Genomic DNA, 23,842 nt, shown 5'->3' with positions numbered 1-23,842 from the left:
GGGATGAGAGTGATGTGTTGTCTACTTCTAGCTGGCTGAAGATCATAGCAGCCAACGGTTTAGATATTCCCTATTTGGGTTACATGGAGCTGGACGTGGAGGTTATGGGGATGACCCTGCCCGAGTGTGGGTTCTTGATCGTGAAAGAAGCTCCTAGTCCAACGTCTGTGGCTGTGCTTATCGGAATGAACATTATCAGTAAGTGCCGACAGGTCGTTCACGCTGAATTTGACACCACGCTGGGTGGTAGGCTGGATTCTGACTGGAGGGCAGTCTTCCAGCAGGCACAATCAGTGGAGTTAGTTGAGCGAGTTTCATCTGCTCGGGTCATGGGTAAAACTCCTGCTCATGTGCCAGCTTGGTCGGCAGCCACTGTCCTGATTAAGGGGATTGAATGCAGTAAAAAGGATGGTTCTGTGTGGTTGGTAGAACCAGCAAATTTGCCCTTACCGGAAGGTTTGGTTGTAGTACCTACCTTGGTCACGTCAGAGTTACCAGTGTGTCCAGTGAGAGTACTTAACCTGTCACAGGAAGATCTTTGGCTTCAACCTAGGGCCCGGTTGGGTTTGCTGTCCCCGGTAGGTGGTAACAGTGAGGGTTCGTCCTGCGAAGTAAGGTTTCAGCGAATCTCTGCAGACACAGAACAAGTCACTATGGGTGGAGGTCCTGTTTCTGAGCCTCAGGCCCAGTCAGTCTTAGATTATGTCAACATGGGAGGCACTGCTGAGCAGCAGGTTCAGTTAAAAGCTCTGCTGAGCAAGTATTCAAGTGTGTTTGCCCTGGAGGATGATGATTTGGGTTATACAGATAAGGTTCAGCATGAGATACATCTGACTGATGACATACCAGTGAATCAGCCATACCGACGAATTCCCCCAAATCAGTACCAAGAGGTTAGAGAGCACATAACTAAGTTACTGAAGAAGGGTGTCATTCAAGAGAGTGTGAGTGCTTACGCCTCGCCTGTGGTACTGGTGCGAAAAACTGATGGGTCGCTACGGTTGTGCGTAGATTATCGCAAACTCAATGCCAAGACGAGGCGTGACGCATTTCCGCTACCCAGAATTGACGAGAGCTTTGATGCCCTCAGGGGAGCAAAGTTTTTCTCAACTGTGGACTTGGCCTCTGGGTATCATCAGATCGCGGTGAGTGACAGGGATAGGGCCAAAACGGCGTTCACCACGCCTTTTGGTTTATTTGAGTACCGGAGGATGCCGTTTGGGGTCTGTAATGGACCGTCGACCTTTCAGCGGCTAATGCAGGCTGTCATGAGCGACTTGATCTTCCAGGTGTTGATAGTGTACCTAGATGACATTTTGCTGTTTTCACAGACGTTTGGGGAACACCTAGAAAGGTTAGAGATGGTGCTGAAACGGTTGGCTGAGACTGGTTTAAAGGTCAAGCTGGGCAAGTGCCGGTTCCTTCAAGACTCTGTGCGTTTCCTTGGCCACCAGGTGTCAGAGCAAGGGATTTCTCCTGACCCAGACAAGGTTGCTGCAGTCAGTAATTGGAAGACCCCAGAAACCGTCAAGGAGTTGAGGTCATTTCTAGGGTTTTGCAGCTATTATAGAAAGTTCATCGAGGGTTTTTCTAGGATAGCTGGCCCCTTACATGACCTAGTAAATGCGTGCTTGAGTGAAGGCAGATGTGTAAGGAGGGGTCGTCACTTTAGCACTCTGTGGTCTGCTGAATGTGACCATGCATTCAATCAGTTGAAGAGGGAGCTGACGACAGCACCTGTGCTTGGTTTCGCAGACTTCACTTGTCCTTTCATTCTCGAAACCGATGCAAGCCAGAATGGCTTAGGAGCCGTCCTGTGCCAGAAACAGGGTGACGTGAAGAGGGTCATTGCGTACGCCAGCCGCAGATTGCGTAATGCAGAGCGAAATGATCGTAATTACAGTAGCATGAAGCTCGAGCTACTGGCTCTTAAGTGGGCTGTAGTCGAGAAATTCCGCGGCTATTTACTTGGGTCTTGGTTCGAGGTGATTACGGATAATAATCCGCTCTGTCACTTGCAAACTGCCAAGTTAGGAGCGATTGAACAGAGATGGGTAGCACAGCTGTCGGTATTCAACTTCGAGGTGAAGTACAGACCAGGCAAGAGTAACGTTGCAGCTGATGCTCTGTCTAGGCAGGAGTTTGCAGGGGAGCCTGAACCTGATCCAGACGCTGACTGGGATGAGTGTGTAGCGATTTGCGGTGTAATAAGGCGAGGTACCACCTTGGAACCTGAACTTGCATTGAAGGGTGTTGAATGCAGCAGGTTGAGGCAAATTCGTGCGTTGGAGGCTGGGGAAGATGCTATCACTGCTCTCCAAGGTAACACTCATACGCTTCCCGGATACACCAGGGAACAGTTGGTTGAGTTTCAGAAAAGTGATCCTGTTCTGCAGGTGTTTCGAGGGTTCTGGGATAAGAAAAAGAAACCAGTTCACCTGGAAAGACAGTCTCTGTCCAGGTCTGTGAAATGCCTTCTGAAGCAGTGGGGCCTCATAAAAGAACGAAATGGGTTGCTATATCGTGTGGTAGATATCCCTTCTGAGGATAGCTGCTGGCAACTGTTGTTGCCAGGGTGTTTAAAGGAACAAGTGCTGCGAAGTGTGCACGACGATTTGGGGCACCAGGGTATTGAACGGACGTTGGGGTTGTTGAAGCAGAGGTGTTTTTGGTCCGGTATGTATGAGGACGTGGAGGAATGGGTAAAGAAGTGTCAGCGGTGCATCCTCACAAAGTTGCCTCAGCCCAAAGTTCGTGCCCCTGTGAGAGCGTTTTTGGCTTCCAGACCCCTGGAAGTGATTGCAGTGGACTTCACAGTCTTAGAGCCTGCTTCTGACGGGCGTGAAAATGTTTTGGTTGTTACCGACGTTTTCACAAAGTTTACACAGGCGTTTCCCACAAAAGATCAAAAGGCCGATACCACAGCAAAGGTCTTGTTAAAGGAGTGGTTTATGAAATACGGTGTCCCAGAGAGGTTGCACTCCGATCAAGGTCGTAACTTTGAAAGTGAGGTAATCGCCGAGCTGTGCAGACTCTATGGGGTGAAAAAGACTCGTACGACCCCGTATAGGCCGCAGGGAAATGCCCAATGTGAACGGTACAACCGAACACTTCACAACCTGTTACGTACATTACCGCCAGAACGTAAGCGGCATTGGCCTGAGTACTTGCCGGAGTTAGTCCACGCGTATAATGTGACTCCGCATGCTACTACGGGGTTTTCCCCTTATTATCTTCTTTTTGGGGTACAACCACATCTGCCCATTGATGCATTGTTAGGTGGTGAGGACGTCTCTGAGCGGAAACAAGACTGGTTGTCTGTGCATCAAGAGAGGCTGAGATATGCCCATGAGAAGGCTAGGGAGTATTCAGAAGAGAAAGCTCTAGAGAGAGTGACGCGTCTGAATGAAAAGACTTTTTGTCCCCAGGTCAGTGTGGGCGAGTTGGTATATCTGCGCCAGCGGCCTCCAGGCAGGAACAAAATTCAAGATGCCTGGAGTCCGACTGTGTACCAAGTTGTAGAAATAGTAGGCACAACTTACACTGTGGAACCTTTAGAGGGAGGGCCGTCGAAGAGGGTTCACAGGTCGGAGTTGTGTCCAGGTGCCGTGCCCACTCCTAGGCCTAGGGGTAAAGAGAAATCTCGGCCAGATATAAAGCCTGTCATCATGGATCAGAATGGGATGTCTGAGCCAGATTTTGTGGTGGTAGAGGAGGTTGTGCAACCCTCTGTGAGGGTGGCCGCAAACAGTCCAATGGGTTCAGAGCCACCAGTTACTTCAGAGTTGGGAGGTGACAGCTCCGAAGGTATCCAAGTACAAGAATTAACTGATACTGGTAGAGACTCTACAGAATATGATGATGTGTTCCCGAGGGCTACAGGTGAACATGGCCAGTTGCAGGAGCTGGAGACTGGTGACATGCGTAACTCTGATTTTAGAGAAATACCAGTTCCAGCTGTGCGCAGAAGCAAACGGTCAACTGCGGGTGTTCACACAAATCCTTTTCATGCACCCAGGTCTGCTTGTCATGCAGTAAGTGTCACCACAGAGATGGTGTCTCAAGTGTTGACCAGTATTGGCACTGCGTTGTTTGAGAAGGCATTACAAGGTGCCATGAATGCCGAAATTTGTGATTGAATGAGTCATCGAGGACGCTGACTTATTGCAGGGGAGAATGTAACCGGGTGGTAAATTACCTTAAAATTTGTTTCTTTCCTTGCGTGTTAAATTCTATTTTATTATTCTCATTATTTTCAGTGCATTAAGTTAAGATAAACAGTAGTTACATGTATGTTCCTGGAGTGGTCAGCAGGTGGCACTGTGTGTGTTATGAGACTGTGTGCATGCGCTCTCACTCGTTGAAATATCCTGTTGAGATTGCGAGCAGTGCAAGCAACGCGTGTTCTCTGGAAATTGTGGTCATCCATGGGTAAATACACTGATTTGTGATTATATTTTAGTTAAATACCCATTTTGGATGTATATTTTGTTATGTTGATTTGGAGAACTGTCGTATTTGAAACGATATGTCGTGTATAATGTCCATGCCGATATGACGTCATACCATGCGGTTTGGCCCGTTTCATTTAACATTAAGAAAATGTTGTACACTTTATTCTTCAAATGTTGTTGTGCTTTTCAAGTGATGTGTATTTAATGTGGTTCTTTACGCAGTGAACAACATATGTTGGAGATTTCATCCTTTGTAAAGTGTATCTGGTTTTATGTTGGAGCTCAACGTGATGTGAGTGTTATTTTCTCTCATTTTACTCAAATGGTGGAAGTGGGTAATATAAAAATGTACTCATGTCATTTTGTCCTTTTTGTACAGTATTCCCACTGCCGTATTGTGTTGTAACATTTTGATATTGTTGCATTATTTGTAATTGTTTTATTTTCTATTTTCTTTTGCACTGAGATTTTTGTAATTTTCCTATTCTCTTGCATTTGAAAATAACATCGTAGAGCTACGAAGGTTTAATTTGTGTCATCAGCTCTGTGAAAGCGCTCATTTTATTTATATAAATTTTGTTTCGCTTTTACTGATCTTTTTGTAAACTTTCTTCTCAATTAAGTTGAGAGGTCGCTTTTGATAGTGAATCATTTTCTCGAAAACAGTAAATGAATAAACAATAAAGTAGAACCCCTCAATGTGTTCCTGGTGGTGAATTTAAATCCCCGGTCACATAAGCTTTCATGAAAGTGATCTGTATCACAATCTGATATAAATCACTGATAACCGAGAGACATTTTAAACAAAGCATCTAAAGTTTACTTCTCAACAACGTGTGAAAATCTTCTTTTTAACATTTCTGCCTATCGCAGGTCACTAAAGCTCCACTGCACCTTCAGATATTCGCATTCAAATGTCAGGTTTTTTATTTTATTTTATTTTGCGTTAAGGTTCATTTCCAAGAAACTTTATTTGAACCATTCACTTAAACCCTGTCACCTGAACTCATTGACGTCGACAAAATATATAGCTCGTTCTGCGAGTCACGTGCTCAACAGGAAGTTGCATCATCTGAACTTCAGGACGATCGTGAGAAGAAGAAAATACGTTCTTTTGTTCTCCCGATAATATCAGATTCAGATTGGGCAGTCGTGGCTTAATGGTTAGAGAGTCTGACTCGTAACCCGAAGGTTGCAGGTTCGAGTCTCGGGCCGGTCACGACTGAGGTGCCCTTGAGCAAGGCACCGAATCCCCCCAACTGCTACCCGGGCGCCGCAGCATAAATGGCTGCCCACTGCTCCCATTTATGGGTATGGGTCACCATACTTAGCCGTATGTCACATCACTTCATGTCATTTCATCACTTGATCACTTGAATTAGAAATGGAAGTTTAATATTAAAAAAATGGACAAAAATCCATGTGAGATGAAAAGACAGTAAACGAAACATGTTCTCAAATATTTTATCTGAAATGTTCCCCAAATGTCCAGGATAACTGCAATAAGATGCATCCTCACACTCACACACACTCTGGTTTGAAGCTAAAGATGCAATTTTGTGGTAGGATGCACTGAATTTATATAATCACCTCTTAATATAGATGCTTTTTGAGCGTAACATAACATTTAGAGGAATTAAACGAGGCAGTTAGATGCATACCTCAGCTGCTTCTGCTTATTGGAGAAAGCTGCTTTTTTTTTCATTAGACGCTTATTTGAATTCATTTACAGTTAATTTAAAAGATAATAATAATATTAATTTAAATAATAATAATAAAATATTCTTCTTTTTGTAGACGCTGTAGTTCTTTTTTATTTTATTTATTTCACTCATACAATTTCTATAAAATCAGTTTCATTTGAGAAGAAATATAAGCCATTTTTTTCTGAGCTTTATCCAGGAGATAAAACATCACTGATATGACAAGTTATAAATATCCCACATTTTAAAATACCTGATAAGGTGATCACGTTCTCGTGATGTTTCGTGCGACCTCATAAATCTTCGTTTTTCTTTTATCGTAATCTTTCAGTAGATCAGCTGGAGAGTCGGTGTTGATGAATTTCTCCTCATCCTCTCTTCCACTCATCCATGTTCACCTCTTCAGCTCAGCGTTATCTCACACATTCCACTTTTAATGTGTCTGTGGAACCCTGTTTCCACTCACCTAACAGGGAAAGAGTGGCCAAGATGTGATGCAATGGTGTGAGCTTAAGGCCTGTGGGTAAGTTAAGTTAGAATAATACACACACACACACACACACACACACACACACACACACACACACACAGACAGAGACACACATAAATAATGTCTCACACTTTAATTTCATAATGTCTTGGTCACTATCATTGATTTGTCCATGCCTCCCCCAAACCCCCCGTCTTCTCTCTCTCACTGTCACTGTGAGAGGTTACATGATCCGTTTAATGTGTCTGTGTGTGTGTTTGTGTGTGTGTGTGTGTGTCTGTCTGTGTGTGTGTGTTGAGGGCAGTGCCTACATTCCTCTGGCATACTTTACATTCTCCATCAGTCTGTGGCACTCTGCCCCATCTCTGCATTAGAGCAGGATTAAATGATTGGATCCAGAAACACTGCAGACAAAAAAGCTGTGATCACACAATGAGAAAAAGCATTTGCCTCCGCCTAGTGGTGGAACAAAACAAATGTAATTGCTCCTAAACTCTCAGAAAAATAAATAATACTGTACAGCGGTTTTTTTAAACGTGTCTATTTTTTATGTTGATTTTTCCTCATAGTGTAATTACATCTTAATTCATATTGCATATGTTTCATAAACTGGTTAGAAAACAAAACAAACTATATCATTATTTATCTCTTATTTTTAAATTCATTTTGCCTTCATTACTGCTTCATTAGTGCTGAAATAAAGGCAGTGTATCTGGTAGAAACTTTACTATAACTTTACTATATGGCCAAAGGTATGTGCACCCATAAACATGTGTTTTTCTTTCACATACTGTTACCACAAGAGGCTCAAATCCTGTCCCCTGCACAAAGCAGCTGCAGGAAGATATGGTGTGGAGGTGAAGGTTTTAAAAAGTGGAAGAACTCGAGCGTCCTGCACTGATCCTTGATTCTGACTCAAGCCCACTGAACACCTTTGAACTGGAACTGGAGTCTCCTCAACATCCCAACATCAGACTCTGATCTCACTGATGCTCTTGTAAATGCTTTGTAATAAACCACATGTTAATATCCTGTGTCTCGGCTACCACTAATCATAAACTGCAGTCCAGACTGCCATAAAGTGTTAAATGTTATGAAAATAAGAAAATAAAAAAATACACAAATACATAAACAAAAGAACAAAGAAAATGGTACTGAAATGTATGGTATAGTTCACTACTCATTTTATTGTACTGACGTTGAAATGTACTGTGTTTTCTATTTTATTTTGACTGTTATATACATATATATTTGTCTACATATATTTGTTGCTTGAAAAAAAGGAAAACAAATAGCAAAAGTTATAGATGTGATATTTGCCTTTCCCCTTTCCTTTCCTTTTAATTACATTTTTATTATTGTACACACGTCTATTATGACTTTTTTTGTCAATTTTCAAAGTTTTGTCAAAAGTTTTGGCATGTTGTCGCTCAGTCTGTGCCAAAAGGACGCTGTCCACGGTTCTGAAACCGTCACAACACGGATTACCCGGTGATACAGTTTCCTTTATCATTTAAACGTAAATAAAGATCATTAAAATAGATTAAATTAAATGCATGAATAATATTTAAATACACAGCAAATTGGTGTCAAATTTATTTGAGCTCCATGAACGAGTATCTATTCATGAACATTCAACAGATAAAACACACACACACACCCATACGCACGCACGCACACCCTTATGTTTTTCAAATGTGAATATTTAAAGCATAAAGGCTAAAGACAAATGGCATCTTCAGAATTAAGGAACTTTTTCAGTGTTTAAGTTGACCGATATAATGGAACAGTTTTTAATTTCCTGTGTGTGTGTGTGTGTGTGTGTGTGTGTGTACTCTACACATACATGTATCTATATTAAATTCATATTAAATACAGTTATATTTGATCCAAAGGTCTTTAGTTATCACACAGCAATTAGAATGAAAAAGGTGTATAAACAGCAGCAATCGCTTAGCAATGATCTAAAAGTCGCAGGAATACGTTCGCACGGTGTCGCTGCTCTGAATCTAAAAAGGATTGTGGGCGATTTTCTTTTCCTTTTTATTGTTCTGAGAACAGTTTTATTTTTCCTTCACATGGACAGAGCCAAAGATGTTAGAGTGGATGCTGTTCCTAGCTCAGCTCTAGCGGGTCGTTATTATCTATTAAGGGGAGGAGTGTGTACTGTATGTGTGTGTGTGAGTGTGTGTTGTGGAGGAAGCCATGACAGTCCTGGATGCTCTGCACACACAGACACACACACACCCTTTAAGGATTATGCAGGGTTATTTTTTTTAATGCAAGAGGATTTTATTGTAGTTATATTTTTAAGTGCGCCGTAAAGGCAGTTCGTTTTTAAGTCGTGTTTTTTTCGGATTGCACTTTCTGTTCGCAATGAATACGCGAGCTTTCGCCTTTTTCAAGAGATCATGGCACGTCTTATTTGTTATTTTTTCCGCACTGTGGGGCTTAGCTTTCACCGTGTCTCGGTACTCCATCCCGGAGGAAACTACAGTAGGAACTGTGATGGCAAATTTAGCCGCGGATTTGGGTTTGGACGCGCGCAGCCTCGCGGAGCGCAACGTGAAGCTCGACTACATCCACAACAAAAAATACCTGGACATTAACAAAGAGACCGGAGACATGTTCATAACCGAAACGATCGACAGAGAGCACATTTGTCCCGCAAAGACGTCTTCATCCTGCTTCCTTAAAATGGACGTTGTCATCGAAAATCCCTTACGCATATTCAACCTCGAGCTGGAAATCATGGACATAAACGATAACGCCCCTCAATTCAGGAGGGAGCGCATACCGCTGGATATCTCAGAATCAGCGAGGCCTGGAGAGAAATTTTCTTTAACCAACGCAGTCGACGCTGATGTTGGAGAAAACTCGATTAAGACTTACTTCCTGAGCCAAAGTGACGAGTTTACCATTGAGATTCAGTCAGGAAGCGACGGCACGAAATACGTGGACCTGGTTCTACAAGCACCTCTGGACAGAGAAAAGCAGGCTGTGCATAGCCTCATCCTCACAGCCATGGATGGTGGCACACCAGCACGAACTGGTACTGCCACAGTCATTGTGAAAGTGCTGGACACTAACGACAACACTCCTCAGTTTGACCGGCAGGTGTATTCAGTCGATCTGGTCGAAAACGCCCGGGTTGGTACGCTGGTCATGCAGCTCAACGCAACAGATACAGACGAAGGCACGAATGCTGAGGTTGTGTACTCGTACACCCTGTACACGTCTGAAAAAACACAGGAAAAGTTCTCGCTGGATCCCAAAAGCGGAGAAATCAGAGTGAAAGGTGTGATCGATTATGAGGAGTCGAGAAGTTTCGAAATGTATGTTGAAGCCAAGGACAAAGCAGTAAGTCCACTTTCAGCACAATGCAAAATATTAGTGTTCATCACAGACTTAAATGATAATTATCCTGACATTACAGTTAAATCGTTCAAAAGCTCAGTTAAGGAGAACGCACCTATGGGAACAGTGATAGCAGTGGTCAGCGTGAGTGACAGAGACTCTGGAGATAACGGCAAAGTTCTTCTTTCCTTACATGATGCTGAAGTGTTGCCTTTTCTTCTAAATAAATCATCTGAGGATTACTTTGAACTGACTATCAAAGATCCATTAGACCGTGAGAAAGATTCTAGTTATGAGATCATGCTTCATGTTATGGATGGAGGAACACCTCCGCTCTCCGACAACGAGACTATTAGCTTGGAGATCCTGGATGTTAACGACAACGCTCCTGAGTTTCCTCAGTCCTTTTACACGATTCACCTTCCTGAAAACAACGAGCCAGGTGAGTTGCTCTGCTCTCTCACTGCACATGACCCAGATCTGAATGAAAACCAGTACCTTGTCTATTTCATAGTAGAGAAAGAGATCTCCAACATGTCTGTGTCTACACTGTTCTCGGTAAACCCAGAAAATGGGAACCTGTATGCTCTACGTGCCTTTGACTTTGAACGTGAGAGGGAGTTTCTCTTTCACATAGTAGCTCAAGACTCTGGTGTTCCACCTCTGAGTAGCAATGCCACAGTGCGTGTGGTCATTCTTGACCAGAACGACAACTCGCCTCAAATCGTGTCACCGTGGAGGGCTCAGGACTCTGTCGTCGACCAGGTGATTCCACGAGCTGCTGATCAGGGCTCACTGGTGGCAAAGGTCATCGCACTGGATGCAGACTCAGCACAGAACTCGCGTGTCACATACCAGTTCCTCCAGGTTACTGATGCGTCGCTGTTCACTTTGGACCGCTACAACGGTGAGGTGCGGACCGCTCGCATGTTTACCTACCGAGATCCCAAACACCAGCGACTTGTGATTGTAGCCAAAGATAATGGAGAACCTCCACGTTCTGCTACAGTCACCATTAAAGTGACCACTGTGGAGCAAACAGTGGTCACGCAGTTAACTGAGACGACAGAGATGCCGATAGAATATGACCTGTTCACAGATTTGAACCTGTACCTCTTGCTCAGTCTGGGATCTGTGTCTTTTCTGCTGCTCATCACCATTTTGGTCATCATTGTGCTGAAGTGTCAGAAGCCCAAACCCTCCAAAGCAGCTGTTCACAGTCGAAACAGTGTCGCCAGCCAGAGGAACTCGACCATCGGTGACTCCACCCTCATCTCCAGTGATGCTTACTGGTACAGTCTGTTTCTAGCTGAAACGCGGAAAGGAAAAGTAGTGGTTCGACAGCCGTTGCCCAACGGCACCGGCTTCCTCGTGTCTAGTATACCACGGAGCGCTGCTCTCACGACCACCAGCGAATCGAGATCTTCCACACTGCAGGTACTGCATGCAAATAGAAATAATTTACACAGAACACATGAAAGCTTTTGCATAGAAAAACTTCTATAGGTCACGAAACATTACTAAGCCGAGGTACCAGTTTGAATAAAGAGAAGGTAGAGGCATAAAGAAAACAATACATGTGGCCAAAAAGGTTCCAAGAAAGCTAAGAAACATCACATGTTTTTTATTCAACGTTAATGTTGAATAAAAAGACCTATAACTTTTTCAATACTAGTTATATTTACACCCCAGATGAGAACATTTTACTTTATTAATCTATGATTGTATTAATCCTCTTGTAATGTGAGGATTCTGATACCTGAGTGAAGGATTAACTCTTCATTGCTTCTTTTTCCATAAATTTGGCCACAACTGTAACTAGTGAGGGGGGCACGGTGGCTTAGTGGTTAGCACGTTCGCCTCACACCTCCAGGGTTGGGGGTTCGATTCCCGTCTCTGCCTTGTGTGTGTGGAGTTTGCATGTTCTCCCCGTGCCTCGGGGGTTTCCTCCGGGTACTCCGGTTTCCTCCCCCGGTCCAAAGACATGCATGGTAGGTTGATTGGCAGCTCTGGAAAACTGTCCGTAGTGTGTGATTGCGTGAGTGAATGAGAGTGTGTGTGTGTGTGTGCCCTGTGATGGGTTGGCACTCCGTCCAGGGTGTATCCTGCCTTGATGCCCGATAATGCCTGAGATAGGCACAGGCTCCACGTGACCCGAGGTAGTTCAGATAAGCGGTAGAAGATGAATGAATGAATGTAACTAGTGATAGTATAAATAAAAAATAATAATAATGCTTTCTCTTTCCTAACAGGAATCCAGCAGTGATCTACCTTGATCCTGAATCTTCCTCATAGATCATCATCCTGGATGAACTTTTATCTTGACCAAGGAGAGGTCATGAGACTTCAGTTCTGATAAACAGATGAAAAACGTCTTACTGACTCACCCTGTTTCTCATCAAGCTGTAACAACAACAGTGACTTTGCATGGCTAAGAAGAGTTTATGTGACTAAATTAAGTCATGAAAGGACTCGGAATATCGAGAGGAAGAAAGAAGATGGTTAAAAAAAAAAACATTACAAGACGAGAAGAGATACGAGCAAAAAAACACAGACAAAGACACATTCAAAATATATTTTTTCCCCCTTGGAAATTGATCTATCATGCATGATAAACCTGTGCAACTCTGGTCAAGCACTCTGAACTGGACAAAAAAAATCATCATGTAAAATACAATCCGAAGAGCACAATTTCCTGAACCGGGCATGTGGATTCACTACAAATACAAATTTAAAGGAAATGATGTTGGATGTCAGATTAAGCCTAACCTTAACCTTAACCTTAACATTAACCTTACATTAACCTTGTAACGTCTCATACAAATTGTCTTGTGTGAATTGTTACAAATCTGCGTGTTATATGCAAACTGTCCTTATACAGTAGTCTGATTCTTTTCTCTAATACTAAGGCTAGATTTTGAAAATTAATTAAGTGACATGCATTCATTCATAAGTTATATAGTGACAAACTCTTGTACTCCTCCTCTATTGGCATGGAGTGTTTGTAGCATATAATATTGATGAAAGCCTGGAATATATACATTATATAGCTCAGGTCAAATGCTAGCACTACCTTGTCGATATACAATACTTTCTACCTGCACCTGATTCAAATCTGCTGCTGTCAAGACTACTTTAGTTTACATAGTTTTTGAAACCCTGCTGCTTCCGATGCATTGAGACTACCCAAAAATCTGTTACGTGCAGAATTAACACGCTGACATGCACGGATACGTGTCTAGCTACGAAGCTTTCAAGATGCAATAAGTAGCATGCGTATATTAGGTCTAAGAAAAGACGACTCTTCAAAAAATGGACCTGAGAATATATGAGAGAAAGAGAGATGAGCTGGATTTGCTTTGACTTGTTCCATTTACCAAGACGCTAAATATTTCTTTACTTCTGAAACCAGCGGAATAGTTAAGCACGGTTAATCAAAACCCCTGCAATAACATCTGGACTATGTTAGATATGCATAGAGTCGGTTAAGAGTTGACACTACGAGACGAACGAGACTATAGTGACTGAATTACTAGTTACTGCTTCTTTAGATATGATCAGAATGTTTTTCTATAACAAGCTGTATCGCTTTGTAATTTTCTGGCAACCTGTAAGAGGGTTTTTGAAATTTTTTATTGTTTTATAAACGGCAATGTATATGTGTATAATTAAGCCAAGAAGTGTATTGTGTATATTACTGCTTTGTGTTAAGTGCATTATTATTTTATTATTGTATTCATGCTGCAGTGTTCAAAAATGCCAAAATGATTTGAGATATATATATATATATAAAACAACCAAATGGTATTTCATGAATGAAAAATTGAGTCACTGAGGAGGATGGAGGATGACTGGAAGATGGAAGAGAGACAGTAAAGAGTGTGTATTTGAAATGTCGGTCATGTGTTGCAGCGGTTAAATCCGCAATGTATCTTAATGAGCAGTAAACTCTAAAAACAAACCTGCTTATACTGGATAATGTATATGTGTATAGAATTGTTTATATATGGTATACGGAACAATTTTAACAATAACGTCAAACGAAAGAGAGCTTGTGTGGCTGTGCGCTGGGCATTTTACATAAAAGATATTGAAATCTGTTATAATTGTACTGTATACTATATATATTTATAAACATTTTAGAACACCATCTATTGCCAAGTGTCCAAGAGGCCAGATATAAAACAGAAAAATGTTGTAGTGAAATGTACGAAAGAAAAAAAAAAACTGTGCCTTTTTTTTGTTTTGCTTTTTTTTTGCTTTGTGAGTGAGATCAGAAGCGATGGTGCTCATTGTTGGATGTGTGACTGTGTGAAGATGTGCCATCTGGACAGACTAAACAACAGTTGATTCCTGACCTTATTTGCATACAAAACAAATTCCTGAACAAAAAAAAATTGACTTTGGTTATTGTTAATTTTTTCCCCTAGAATTAATTTGTGTGTGCTTCAGTATTTATTTTTCATTTTTATGGCCTATTTGCAGATCTTAATTCATAGTGTTATTACCTTGGAAAGTAAAATGATTGCCAGCGGATGTCTGGACATAAAACTTTTAAGGCATCAATATTCGAATGTTATTTCTTCTTTAAAGTTGCTCTTCTAAATACAGCAAAATAAATAAAGCATTTATAAACTGTTTTTTTTCTGTCATTGTTATTTTGTGGTCTGATTTATAAATAAATCCCAAATGATCCGAATGTAAATTGACATCTTATTCATTTTTACTGATACAATTCAAAATATGAATGCTATGTTTTTCCTATAACACATGAAAACAAGTGCAGTTTGCATTCAGTGGGCTAAAGTCAGAACCTACCTCTCTCACCATGGCAACAGTCACCATGACAACCCCTCTGTCTCTCCTGATTTAGAGCAACATACCTTTTGCCTCGCTTACTTAGCCATTCAGTGTGAACACACACACACACACACACACACACACACACACACACACACACACACACACACACACACACACACACACACACACACTCACACACTCACACACACACACTTCTTCTGCACTGCTCCTTTTACTCAGTTTTTTTTAAACACCCCTCCCATCTGTATCACACATCACACACATCCATACAAATGAGTGGGAAATGTGTGTGTATGTGAGAGAGAGAGAGAGAGAGAGAGAGAGAGAGAGAGAGAGATACACCACTAGGTGGAACTGTTGGACAATTCTAGACAAAATAACGCTGCAAAAAAATGTAAAAACAATCAAACAAATAAATTCTGGAAATTCAACAGAAAACAAATATTAAACACAAACATTTAAGAATTGTAACTGTCTAACAATAAGAATAATTATTATTGATTAATTATCATCTTTATTATCATCTTAATTTAATTTATGTGCTAATTCCAAATTTCTAGAAGTGGTTAATTAAGCTTATCAAGCTCTTAGAAATATATCGAATTATATCAAATAAAACTTTCTGTAGGGATGAAAAGCTAAATTTATTGTTCCACTAAAAATATTTCGAGTTGTTAAAAATGTAGTTTGAATCTATGCACAAATATATAGACAAAATGGAGGATGAATTTTAATCTCAATGCTGTTTTATCAGATAATAAAATGCCATTTATCAAATTTGTCAACACTTTCACCTGTGTGAGAACTGACAGCAGCACCAGTGTTCAGAACCAGTAAATCTTATTTATTTATTTATTTATTTGTTTGTTTGTTTTTAAAGCTTTTCATACGAAACTGTAAGTAATACAATTGACAACATGTCTCAATGTTCTTGATTTTTTCTGTTCTAAATCACCAAAGCAATCACCAAAGCTTGTAGAAAGAAAATCCTATACATAGATGGGAACTATCCGTGGTTCTGAACGTATTTGCAGATTTGTATTTATTTCATGATTTCACTCACACTTTAATGAAATAATTAAGAATTCAGTTCCGTAAAACAACCACACGATGGCGCTGACTACTCAGAAATCAGAAAGTCTGTTCTCGTTTGGACTTCTCCTCCTATTACACTCGAACACACACCCAGTTAAATCTCAGTCAGGACTAAGAGCATCGTTTTATATTCAGATGTCTGGTCAGAACTTTATTTTAAATATTTAAAATCAGTGATAACACAAGCTCAGTATTTCTGCATCTCAAAGCGGTGAACATTACTATGGCTTCATCTAATGAGTTTGGACGTTTCTGGATCGTCTCTGCGTATTTCCTCTCCTTTTGTGCACGGTATGCCTTTTCTCGACAGATCCTGTACTCCGTGTCTGAAGAGGTGAGTCCGGGGACGTTTGTCGGAAATTTAGCCAGGGATTTGAACCTCAAAGTGGACGAGCTCGAGCCTCGCATGCTTCGAATCGTGTCGGCATCAATAAAGAAACATTTTGATGTGAATATAAAAACCGGTGCTCTGTACGTCCTGGACACTGTAGACAGAGAGGAGCTGTGTCCGAATAACAACGCGTGCACGGAAAGCTTGGAAGCCATATTAAACAATCCCTTAAATGTTTATAGCATTGAGGTAAAGATTCTGGACATTAACGACAACAAACCTGCTTTTTCAGTAAATTCGCAAAATATCCGGATATCTGAGCTCACACTTCCAGGGGCTAAATTTGCTCTTCTTGGAGCAGAAGATCCAGATGTAGGAATCAATTCTGTATCCACATATAAGCTCTCAGCCAACCCGTTTTTTAACTTGGAGGTAAATGCCGAGGCAGACAGTGCACCATTTCCGGAGCTAGTGCTGCAAAAAGCGTTAGACAGAGAAAAACAGGCCGAACTCCAGCTCGTCCTGACTGCAGTGGATGGTGGAAAGCCACAGAGATCTGGAACGACAAATATTATCATCGCCATTTTAGACGCGAACGATAACGCGCCGTTTTTTGCAAAGCAATTATTTAAAACCCAGGTTTTAGAGAATGCAGCTGTGGGGACTGTGATACTAAAGCTCAACGCTACTGATCCTGACGAGGGCGTCAATGGAGAAATTATTTACACGTTTAAACAAGGGCAAAAAGGAATTGCGGACAAATTCTCTCTCAACAGCAACACTGGAGAGATTCAAGTAGCAGGAAGTTTGGATTATGAAGAAGCAAACGCATATGAAATCTTGGTGGAGGCCCGGGATAGGGGGCAAAGTCCGCTGGCGTCGCACTGTAAAGTGTTAGTGGAGGTGCTAGATCTCAATGACCACGCACCGGATATCAAACTCTCTTCTCTTTTAGACAACGTGAAAGAAGACGCCAAGAAAGGCACAGTGATTGCGTTTATCACCGTGCAGGACAGAGACGGAGGTAAAAATGGAAAAGTTCGCTGTTTCGTGTCTCAGAATTCTCCATTTGTATTAGAGTCCACACAGGGGAAATATTATTCCCTGGTCCTGAATGGCGCGCTTGACAGAGAAGAAAACGCCCTGTATAATGTCTCAATAACAGCCACAGATGAAGGAGTCCCTCCACTCTCCAGCACCGCTGTCCTGACTGTGCATATTTCGGATGTAAATGATATCGCACCTCGTTTCCCTGAATCTTCTGTGAGTGTTTATGTTAAAGAGAACAGTCCAGCAGGAGCTCTAATAGCAAGTGTCTCTGCACAAGATATGGACTTCGGCGAAAATGCTCAAATAACTTATTCATTACTTAGCAACTCGAACATGCCTTTATCTTCAGCTGTCAGCATCAACTCTGTCACTGGAGAAATTTACAGCATGCAGTCTTTCAACTTTGAGGAGATGAAAACTTTCCAGTTTCAGGTACAAGCCACTGACTCTGGTGTTCCTCCGCTAAGTAGTAACGTGACTGTGAACGTTTTTATCCTGGATGAGAATGACAACAGTCCAATTTTTCTCCCTCCTTATTCTGAACCCGGATCAGTAAACAGTGAGAACATTCCCTACTCTGCTGAAGCGGGGTATTTTGTGGCTAAAGTCAGAGCTGTAGACGCTGATTCAGGTTATAATGCACTATTATCATATCACATAACCGAACCAAAGGGAACGAATCTCTTCCGAATCGGAACCAGCACCGGAGAAATAAGGACTAAAAGACGAATGAGTGACAACGACCTAAAAGCTCACCCGCTTATCATTACTGTCTCGGATAACGGAGAACCTTCACTGTCCACAACTATGAGTATTGAAGTTGTGGTTGTGGAAAATATGGACAGTCTGCAGCCTTCACTAAGACAAGTGCCAGTAAAGGAGGAGAATTTTTCTAATCTGAATCTCTATCTGCTCATCGCTATTGTCTCAGTGTCCGTGATATTTTTACTGAGCCTCATCGCTTTAATAGCAGCTAAATGTTACGGGACAGACGGCGGTTTCAGCAGGTCCAGCGCTCCAGTGGTCACTACACACCCTGATGGGAGCTGGTCTTACTCTAAATCCACTCAGCAGTATGATGTGTGTTTTAGTTCAGACACACTGAAGAGTGACGTAGTGGTTTTCCCCTCGCCGTTTCCGCCTGCAGACGCAGAGCTGATCAGCATTAATGAAGGAGACACTTTTAACAGGACACAAACTCTTCCGAGTTCCACAAAGGTAGGGGATTTGATATACCTTCATATTTGCCTATAGACAGTAGTTATTTTTTTTTAACTACGTTAATAAGCTTTTATCACTTCAGACGCTGTTGTTTACTTCCTGATACGGAACATGTGCACACTTCTAAGAGTTCACACGAAACAACTGATATGGAAACTTACAATCAGTAAGATTACGAGAAATACAGACAGCTATTCTTATAACTTTGTTTTAAAGTAAACAAAATAGTTTTCACTTGGTGTATTTTCTTCTTATTGTGCGAGAGAGCAGTTGTATGGTGGATATCAAGAGCTTTTCAGCACCATTTACTGGTCAGCGACAGTCACCACAAGTACAGAATTTGACGTTATTTCTTCCTTTATTTATTTTCGCTATCCTTCTTTTTTCTTTGCTTATTACACTATTAACACTTGTACACACAATTGAGGAATTAACATTTTTTATCTCTGTTCGTAGACCTGATTTTCAGAAATACACAATACAAATTTTACCGCTTGCATGTTTGCATTTTCTACAAATATTTAACAAACCGCGTGTTTAAATGGAGAATGGACGTTAGGTTATTCAGTTGATAGCTGTGTTACCTGTGTTACTACAGCATGCTTATCACTTTGTGAAACGTTTGCTTTCGGTATCCTTGCGAAACTTAAATATTTTCATAACCTCGAGTTTTTATGAGGGGCACGGTGGCTTAGTGGTTAGCACGTTCGCCTCACACCTCCAGGGTTGGGGGTTCGATTCCCGCCTCCACCTTGTGTGTGTGGAGTTTGCATGTTCTCCCCGTGCCTCGGGGGTTTCCTCCGGGTACTCCGGTTTCCTCCCCCGGTCCAAAGACATGCATGGTAGGTTGATTGGCATCTCTGGAAAATTGTCCGTAGTGTGTGATTGTGTGAATGAATGAGAGTGTGTGTGTGCCCTGCGATGGGTTGGCACTCCGTCCAGGGTGTATCCTGCCTTGATGCCCGATGACGCCTGAGATAGGCACAGGCTCCCCGTGACCCGAGGTAGTTTGGATAAGCGGTAGAAAATGAGTGAGGGAGTGAGTTTTTATGAGCTAAGTGTGGGCTGATACGATCTATAAAAATTCACATGACTTAGTAAATTGTAAACACTAATGTATATTTTTCATATTTTATCATTAATCTATACACATATTTCAAACCAAGTAAAACTCAGGGGTAAAACCGTCGGTTTTTTGGCATGTTTACCGTCTCTAAATACCTTGCATTAACAAATATTCTCTATATAAGTGAAGCTTTATATGTTTCCTATGCAAATGACTTTTATAGGATTAGCATCATATATGACTGATGACTTTAAAGTGGTTATTTATTAATATGTTTGAATTGTACTCATTAAATCTGACGACTTATACCAACTTCTGGAATAATTTTGTTTTTCTCTTTATTACATTTCATTTATTTTAAAATTAAATGACGCCAAGTTTTTAATTTTTTTTTTTAATAAACAGTGAGTCTCGTACGAAACAACTGGTATTTTGTATAAAACTATGAATACCAACCCTTGGAAGATTTTGTCTCTTGTTTAAAAATTTCAGCATGTCTAGATCGTGTCTTGCGTGTCCACACGATGGCACTGTCTATCTGCAAATCCCGTTGAGAGCTCACTGAGCTAAAATGCTCTTCCACAAAACCCGAATCCTCATAACTGTCTTGCCCATTTTCGCTGTAGCCATTCTCGTAACAACTCCGACTACCGTGGATTACAGTCAGTTTTTTTTATCAATTCTATTCGTTTCCTTTCTGTTTCTCAGCTGATGTTGCAGGTCAATTTATTTATTTTGAACGACAGATTTAAAAATAAATGTGTTTAAGATGAAGGAACGGTTTTGGATCGTATGTCTGCTCTGGACATTGCTTTGTATTCATGGCGTTTCATCCGGCCATGTTGCGTATTCTATTAACGAGGAGGTGAGCCCAGGGACAGTTGTTGGAAATTTAGCCAAGGACTTGAGTCTTAATGTTGCTGATTTGGAGTCGCGTCGCCTTCACATCGTATCCGGATCGTCGAAGAAACATTTCGATGTGGATGTAAAAACCGGAGCTCTTTTCGTCTTGGAGGCGATAGACAGAGAGCAGCTCTGCCCAAACAGCGACATTTGCACAGAATCTCTGGAAGCGATTGTTAATAATCCTTTACAGATGCACAGCGTGGAGGTAAAAATATTTGACATTAACGATCACTCGCCGGTTTTCCCGGGAAAATCACAGACAATTCGTATTGCAGAACAAGCAGTCCCAGGAGCTAAATTTCCGCTGCTTAGTGCTGAAGATCCAGACATTGGAAGCAACTCGATCAGTTCGTACAAACTCTCTAACAATGGGTTATTCAGCCTGGAGGTGCACACAGATGCCGACCAAGGTCCATCAGCCGAACTGGTGTTGATGAAAAACCTTGACAGAGAAAAACAGTCAGTCATCCGGCTTGTGCTGACTGCAGTTGATGGAGGCAAACCAGCACGATCTGGTACAACAGAAATTATCGTAAATATTTTAGATGCTAATGATAACGCGCCTGTATTTTCAAAAGCTGTTTACAAAGTTTTAGTTCAAGAAAATGTTATTTCCGGTACGTCCATTTTAAATGTTAATGCTACCGATCTCGACGAAGGAGTTAATAGTGAGCTTACATACTCCTTTAAACAAGGTCAAAGAGGAATAGCCGATAAATTCGCTATTGATTCAACCACAGGGGAAATCTCTGTAATAGGAGCATTAGATTACGAAACCACAAACGCGTACGAAATTCGTGTTGAAGCCCGAGATAAAGGCCATTCACCACTAGCATCACATTCTAAAGTACTAGTGGAAGTAGTGGATGTAAACGATAACGCACCGGATATTAAGCTCTCGTCTCTTCTGGACAACGTGAGAGAAGACGCTAAGAAAGGCACGGTGATTGCATTAATAACAGTTCAAGACAAGGACGGAGGTAAAAATGGAAAAGTTCGCTGTTTCGTGTCTCAGAATTCTCCATTTGTATTAGAGTCCACACAGGGGAAATATTATTCCCTGGTCCTGAATGGAGCGCTTGACAGAGAAGAAAACGCCCTGTATAATGTCTCAATAACAGCCACAGATGAAGGAGTCCCTCCACTCTCCAGCACCGCTGTCCTGACAGTCCATATTTTCGATGTAAATGATATCGCACCTCGTTTTCCTGAGTCTTCTGTGAGTGTTTATGTTAAAGAGAACAGTCCAGCAGGAGCTCTAATAGCAAGTGTCTCTGCACAAGATATGGACTTCGGCGAAAATGCTCAAATAACTTATTCATTACTTAGCAACTCGAACATGCCTTTATCTTCAGCTGTCAGCATCAACTCTGTCACTGGAGAAATTTACAGCATGCAGTCTTTCAACTTTGAGGAGATGAAAACTTTCCAGTTTCAGGTACAAGCCACTGACTCTGGTGTTCCTCCGCTAAGCAGTAACGTGACTGTGAACGTTTTTATCCTGGATGAGAATGACAACAGTCCTGTTTTTCTCCCTCCTTATTCTGACCCCGGATCAGTAAACAGTGAGAACATTCCCTACTCTGCTGAAGCGGGGTATTTTGTGGCTAAAGTCAGAGCTGTAGACGCTGATTCAGGTTATAATGCACTATTATCATATCACATAACCGAACCAAAGGGAACGAATCTCTTCCGAATCGGAACCAGCACCGGAGAAATAAGGACTAAAAGACGAATGAGTGACAACGACCTAAAAGCTCACCCGCTTATCATTACTGTCTCGGATAACGGAGAACCTTCACTGTCCACAACTATGAGTATTGAAGTTGTGGTTGTGGAAAATATGGACAGTCTGCAGCCTTCACTAAGACAAGTGCCAGTAAAGGAGGAGAATTTTTCTAATCTGAATCTCTATCTGCTCATCGCTATTGTCTCAGTGTCCGTGATATTTTTACTGAGCCTCATCGCTTTAATAGCAGCTAAATGTTACGGGACAGACGGCGGTTTCAGCAGGTCCAGCGCTCCAGTGGTCACTACACACCCTGATGGGAGCTGGTCTTACTCTAAATCCACTCAGCAGTATGATGTGTGTTTTAGTTCAGACACACTGAAGAGTGACGTAGTGGTTTTCCCCTCGCCGTTTCCGCCTGCAGACGCAGAGCTGATCAGCATTAATGAAGGAGACACTTTTAACAGGACACAAACTCTTCCGAGTTCCACAAAGGTAGGGGATTTGATATACCTTCATATTTGCCTATAGACAGTAGTTATTTTTTTTTTAACTACGTTAATAAGCTTTTATCACTTCAGACGCTGTTGTTTACTTCCTGATACGGAACATGTGCACACTTCTAAGAGTTCACACGAAACAACTGATATGGAAACTTACAATCAGTAAGATTACGAGAAATACAGACAGCTATTCTTAGAACTTTGTTTTAAAGTAAACAAAATAGTTTTCACTTGGTGTATTTTCTTCTTATTGTGCGAGAGAGCAGTTGTATGGTGGATATCAAGAGCTTTTCAGCACCATTTACTGGTCAGCGACAGTCACCACAATTACAGAATTTGACGTTATTTCTTCCTTTATTTATTTTCGCTATCCTTCTTTTTTCTTTGCTTATTACACTATTAACACTTGTACACACAGTTGAGGAATTAACATTTTTTATCTCTGTTCGTAGACTTGATTTTCAGAAATACACAATACAAATTTTACCGCTTGCATGTTTGCATTTTCTACAAATATTTAACAAACCGCGTGTTTAAATGGAGAATGGACGTTAGGTTATTCAGTTGATAGCTGTGTTGCCTGTGTTACTACAGCATGCTTATCACTTTGTGAAACGTTTGCTTTCGGTATCCTTGCGAAACTTAAATATTTTCATAACCTCGAGTTTTTATGAGGGGCACGGTGGCTTAGTGGTTAGCACGTTCGCCTCACACCTCCAGGGTTGGGGGTTCGATTCCCGCCTCCACCTTGTGTGTGTGGAGTTTGCATGTTCTCCCCGTGCCTCGGGGGTTTCCTCCGGGTACTCCGGTTTTCTCCCCCGGTCCAAAGACATGCATGGTAGGTTGATTGGCATCTCTGGAAAATTGTCCGTAGTGTGTGATTGCGTGAGTGAATGAGAGTGTGTGTGTGTGTGCCCTGCGATGGGTTGGCACTCCGTCCAGGGTGTATCCTGCCTTGATGCCCGATGATGCCTGAGATAGGCACAGGCTCCCCGTGACCCGAGGTAGTTTGGATAAGCGGTAGAAAATGAGTGAGTGAGTTTTTATGAGCAAAGTGTGGGCTGATACGATCTATAAAAATTCACATGACTTAGTAAATTGTAAACACTAATG

The 23,842-nt window shown here is 41.6% G+C and overlaps 3 protein-coding genes across 3 annotated transcripts; all 3 read left to right on the top strand.

Annotated features, from left to right (window-relative positions):
- Positions 1-8,961: 8,961 nt before the first annotated feature.
- Positions 8,962-12,331, top strand: LOC132862905 (protocadherin alpha-C2). The gene is made up of 2 exons (XM_060895301.1): positions 8,962-11,441; positions 12,257-12,331. The coding sequence occupies exons 1-2, from the start codon at positions 9,024-9,026 to the stop codon at positions 12,278-12,280; spliced, it is 2,442 nt and encodes an 813-aa protein (XP_060751284.1). The 5' UTR covers positions 8,962-9,023; the 3' UTR covers positions 12,281-12,331.
- A 1,317-nt stretch (positions 12,332-13,648) lies between these two features.
- Positions 13,649-18,558, top strand: LOC132863662 (protocadherin alpha-8-like). Its single transcript, XM_060896605.1, has 2 exons — positions 13,649-13,753; positions 16,217-18,558. Exons 1-2 carry the CDS (start codon positions 13,657-13,659, stop codon positions 18,556-18,558), a joined length of 2,439 nt encoding a protein of 812 aa, XP_060752588.1. The 5' UTR covers positions 13,649-13,656.
- Positions 18,559-20,309: 1,751 nt separating this feature from the next.
- Positions 20,310-22,757, top strand: LOC132863661 (protocadherin alpha-8-like). The gene has a single exon (XM_060896604.1). The coding sequence runs from the start codon at positions 20,361-20,363 to the stop codon at positions 22,755-22,757; it is 2,397 nt and encodes a 798-aa protein (XP_060752587.1). The 5' UTR covers positions 20,310-20,360.
- Positions 22,758-23,842: the final 1,085 nt, after the last annotated feature.

This window comes from Tachysurus vachellii, chromosome 20, assembly GCF_030014155.1.
Source record: "Tachysurus vachellii isolate PV-2020 chromosome 20, HZAU_Pvac_v1, whole genome shotgun sequence".
Classification (NCBI taxonomy): Eukaryota; Metazoa; Chordata; class Actinopteri; order Siluriformes; family Bagridae; genus Tachysurus; species Tachysurus vachellii.
This window is presented reverse-complemented; position numbering and strand designations above follow the sequence as displayed.

Excerpts from the sequence above, each read along its gene's own strand:
- LOC132862905 (XM_060895301.1), top strand. The coding sequence starts at position 9,024 with ATGAATACGCGAGCTTTCGCCTTTTTCAAGAGATCATGGCACGTCTTA. Across the intron at positions 11,442-12,256 it reads CGAGATCTTCCACACTGCAG|GAATCCAGCAGTGATCTACC; the intron begins GTACTGCATGCA and ends CTTTCCTAACAG.
- LOC132863662 (XM_060896605.1), top strand. The coding sequence starts at position 13,657 with ATGTATATGTGTATAATTAAGCCAAGAAGTGTATTGTGTATATTACTG. Across the intron at positions 13,754-16,216 it reads ATTGTATTCATGCTGCAGTG|ATGCCTTTTCTCGACAGATC; the intron begins TTCAAAAATGCC and ends TTTGTGCACGGT.
- LOC132863661 (XM_060896604.1), top strand. The coding sequence starts at position 20,361 with ATGAAGGAACGGTTTTGGATCGTATGTCTGCTCTGGACATTGCTTTGT.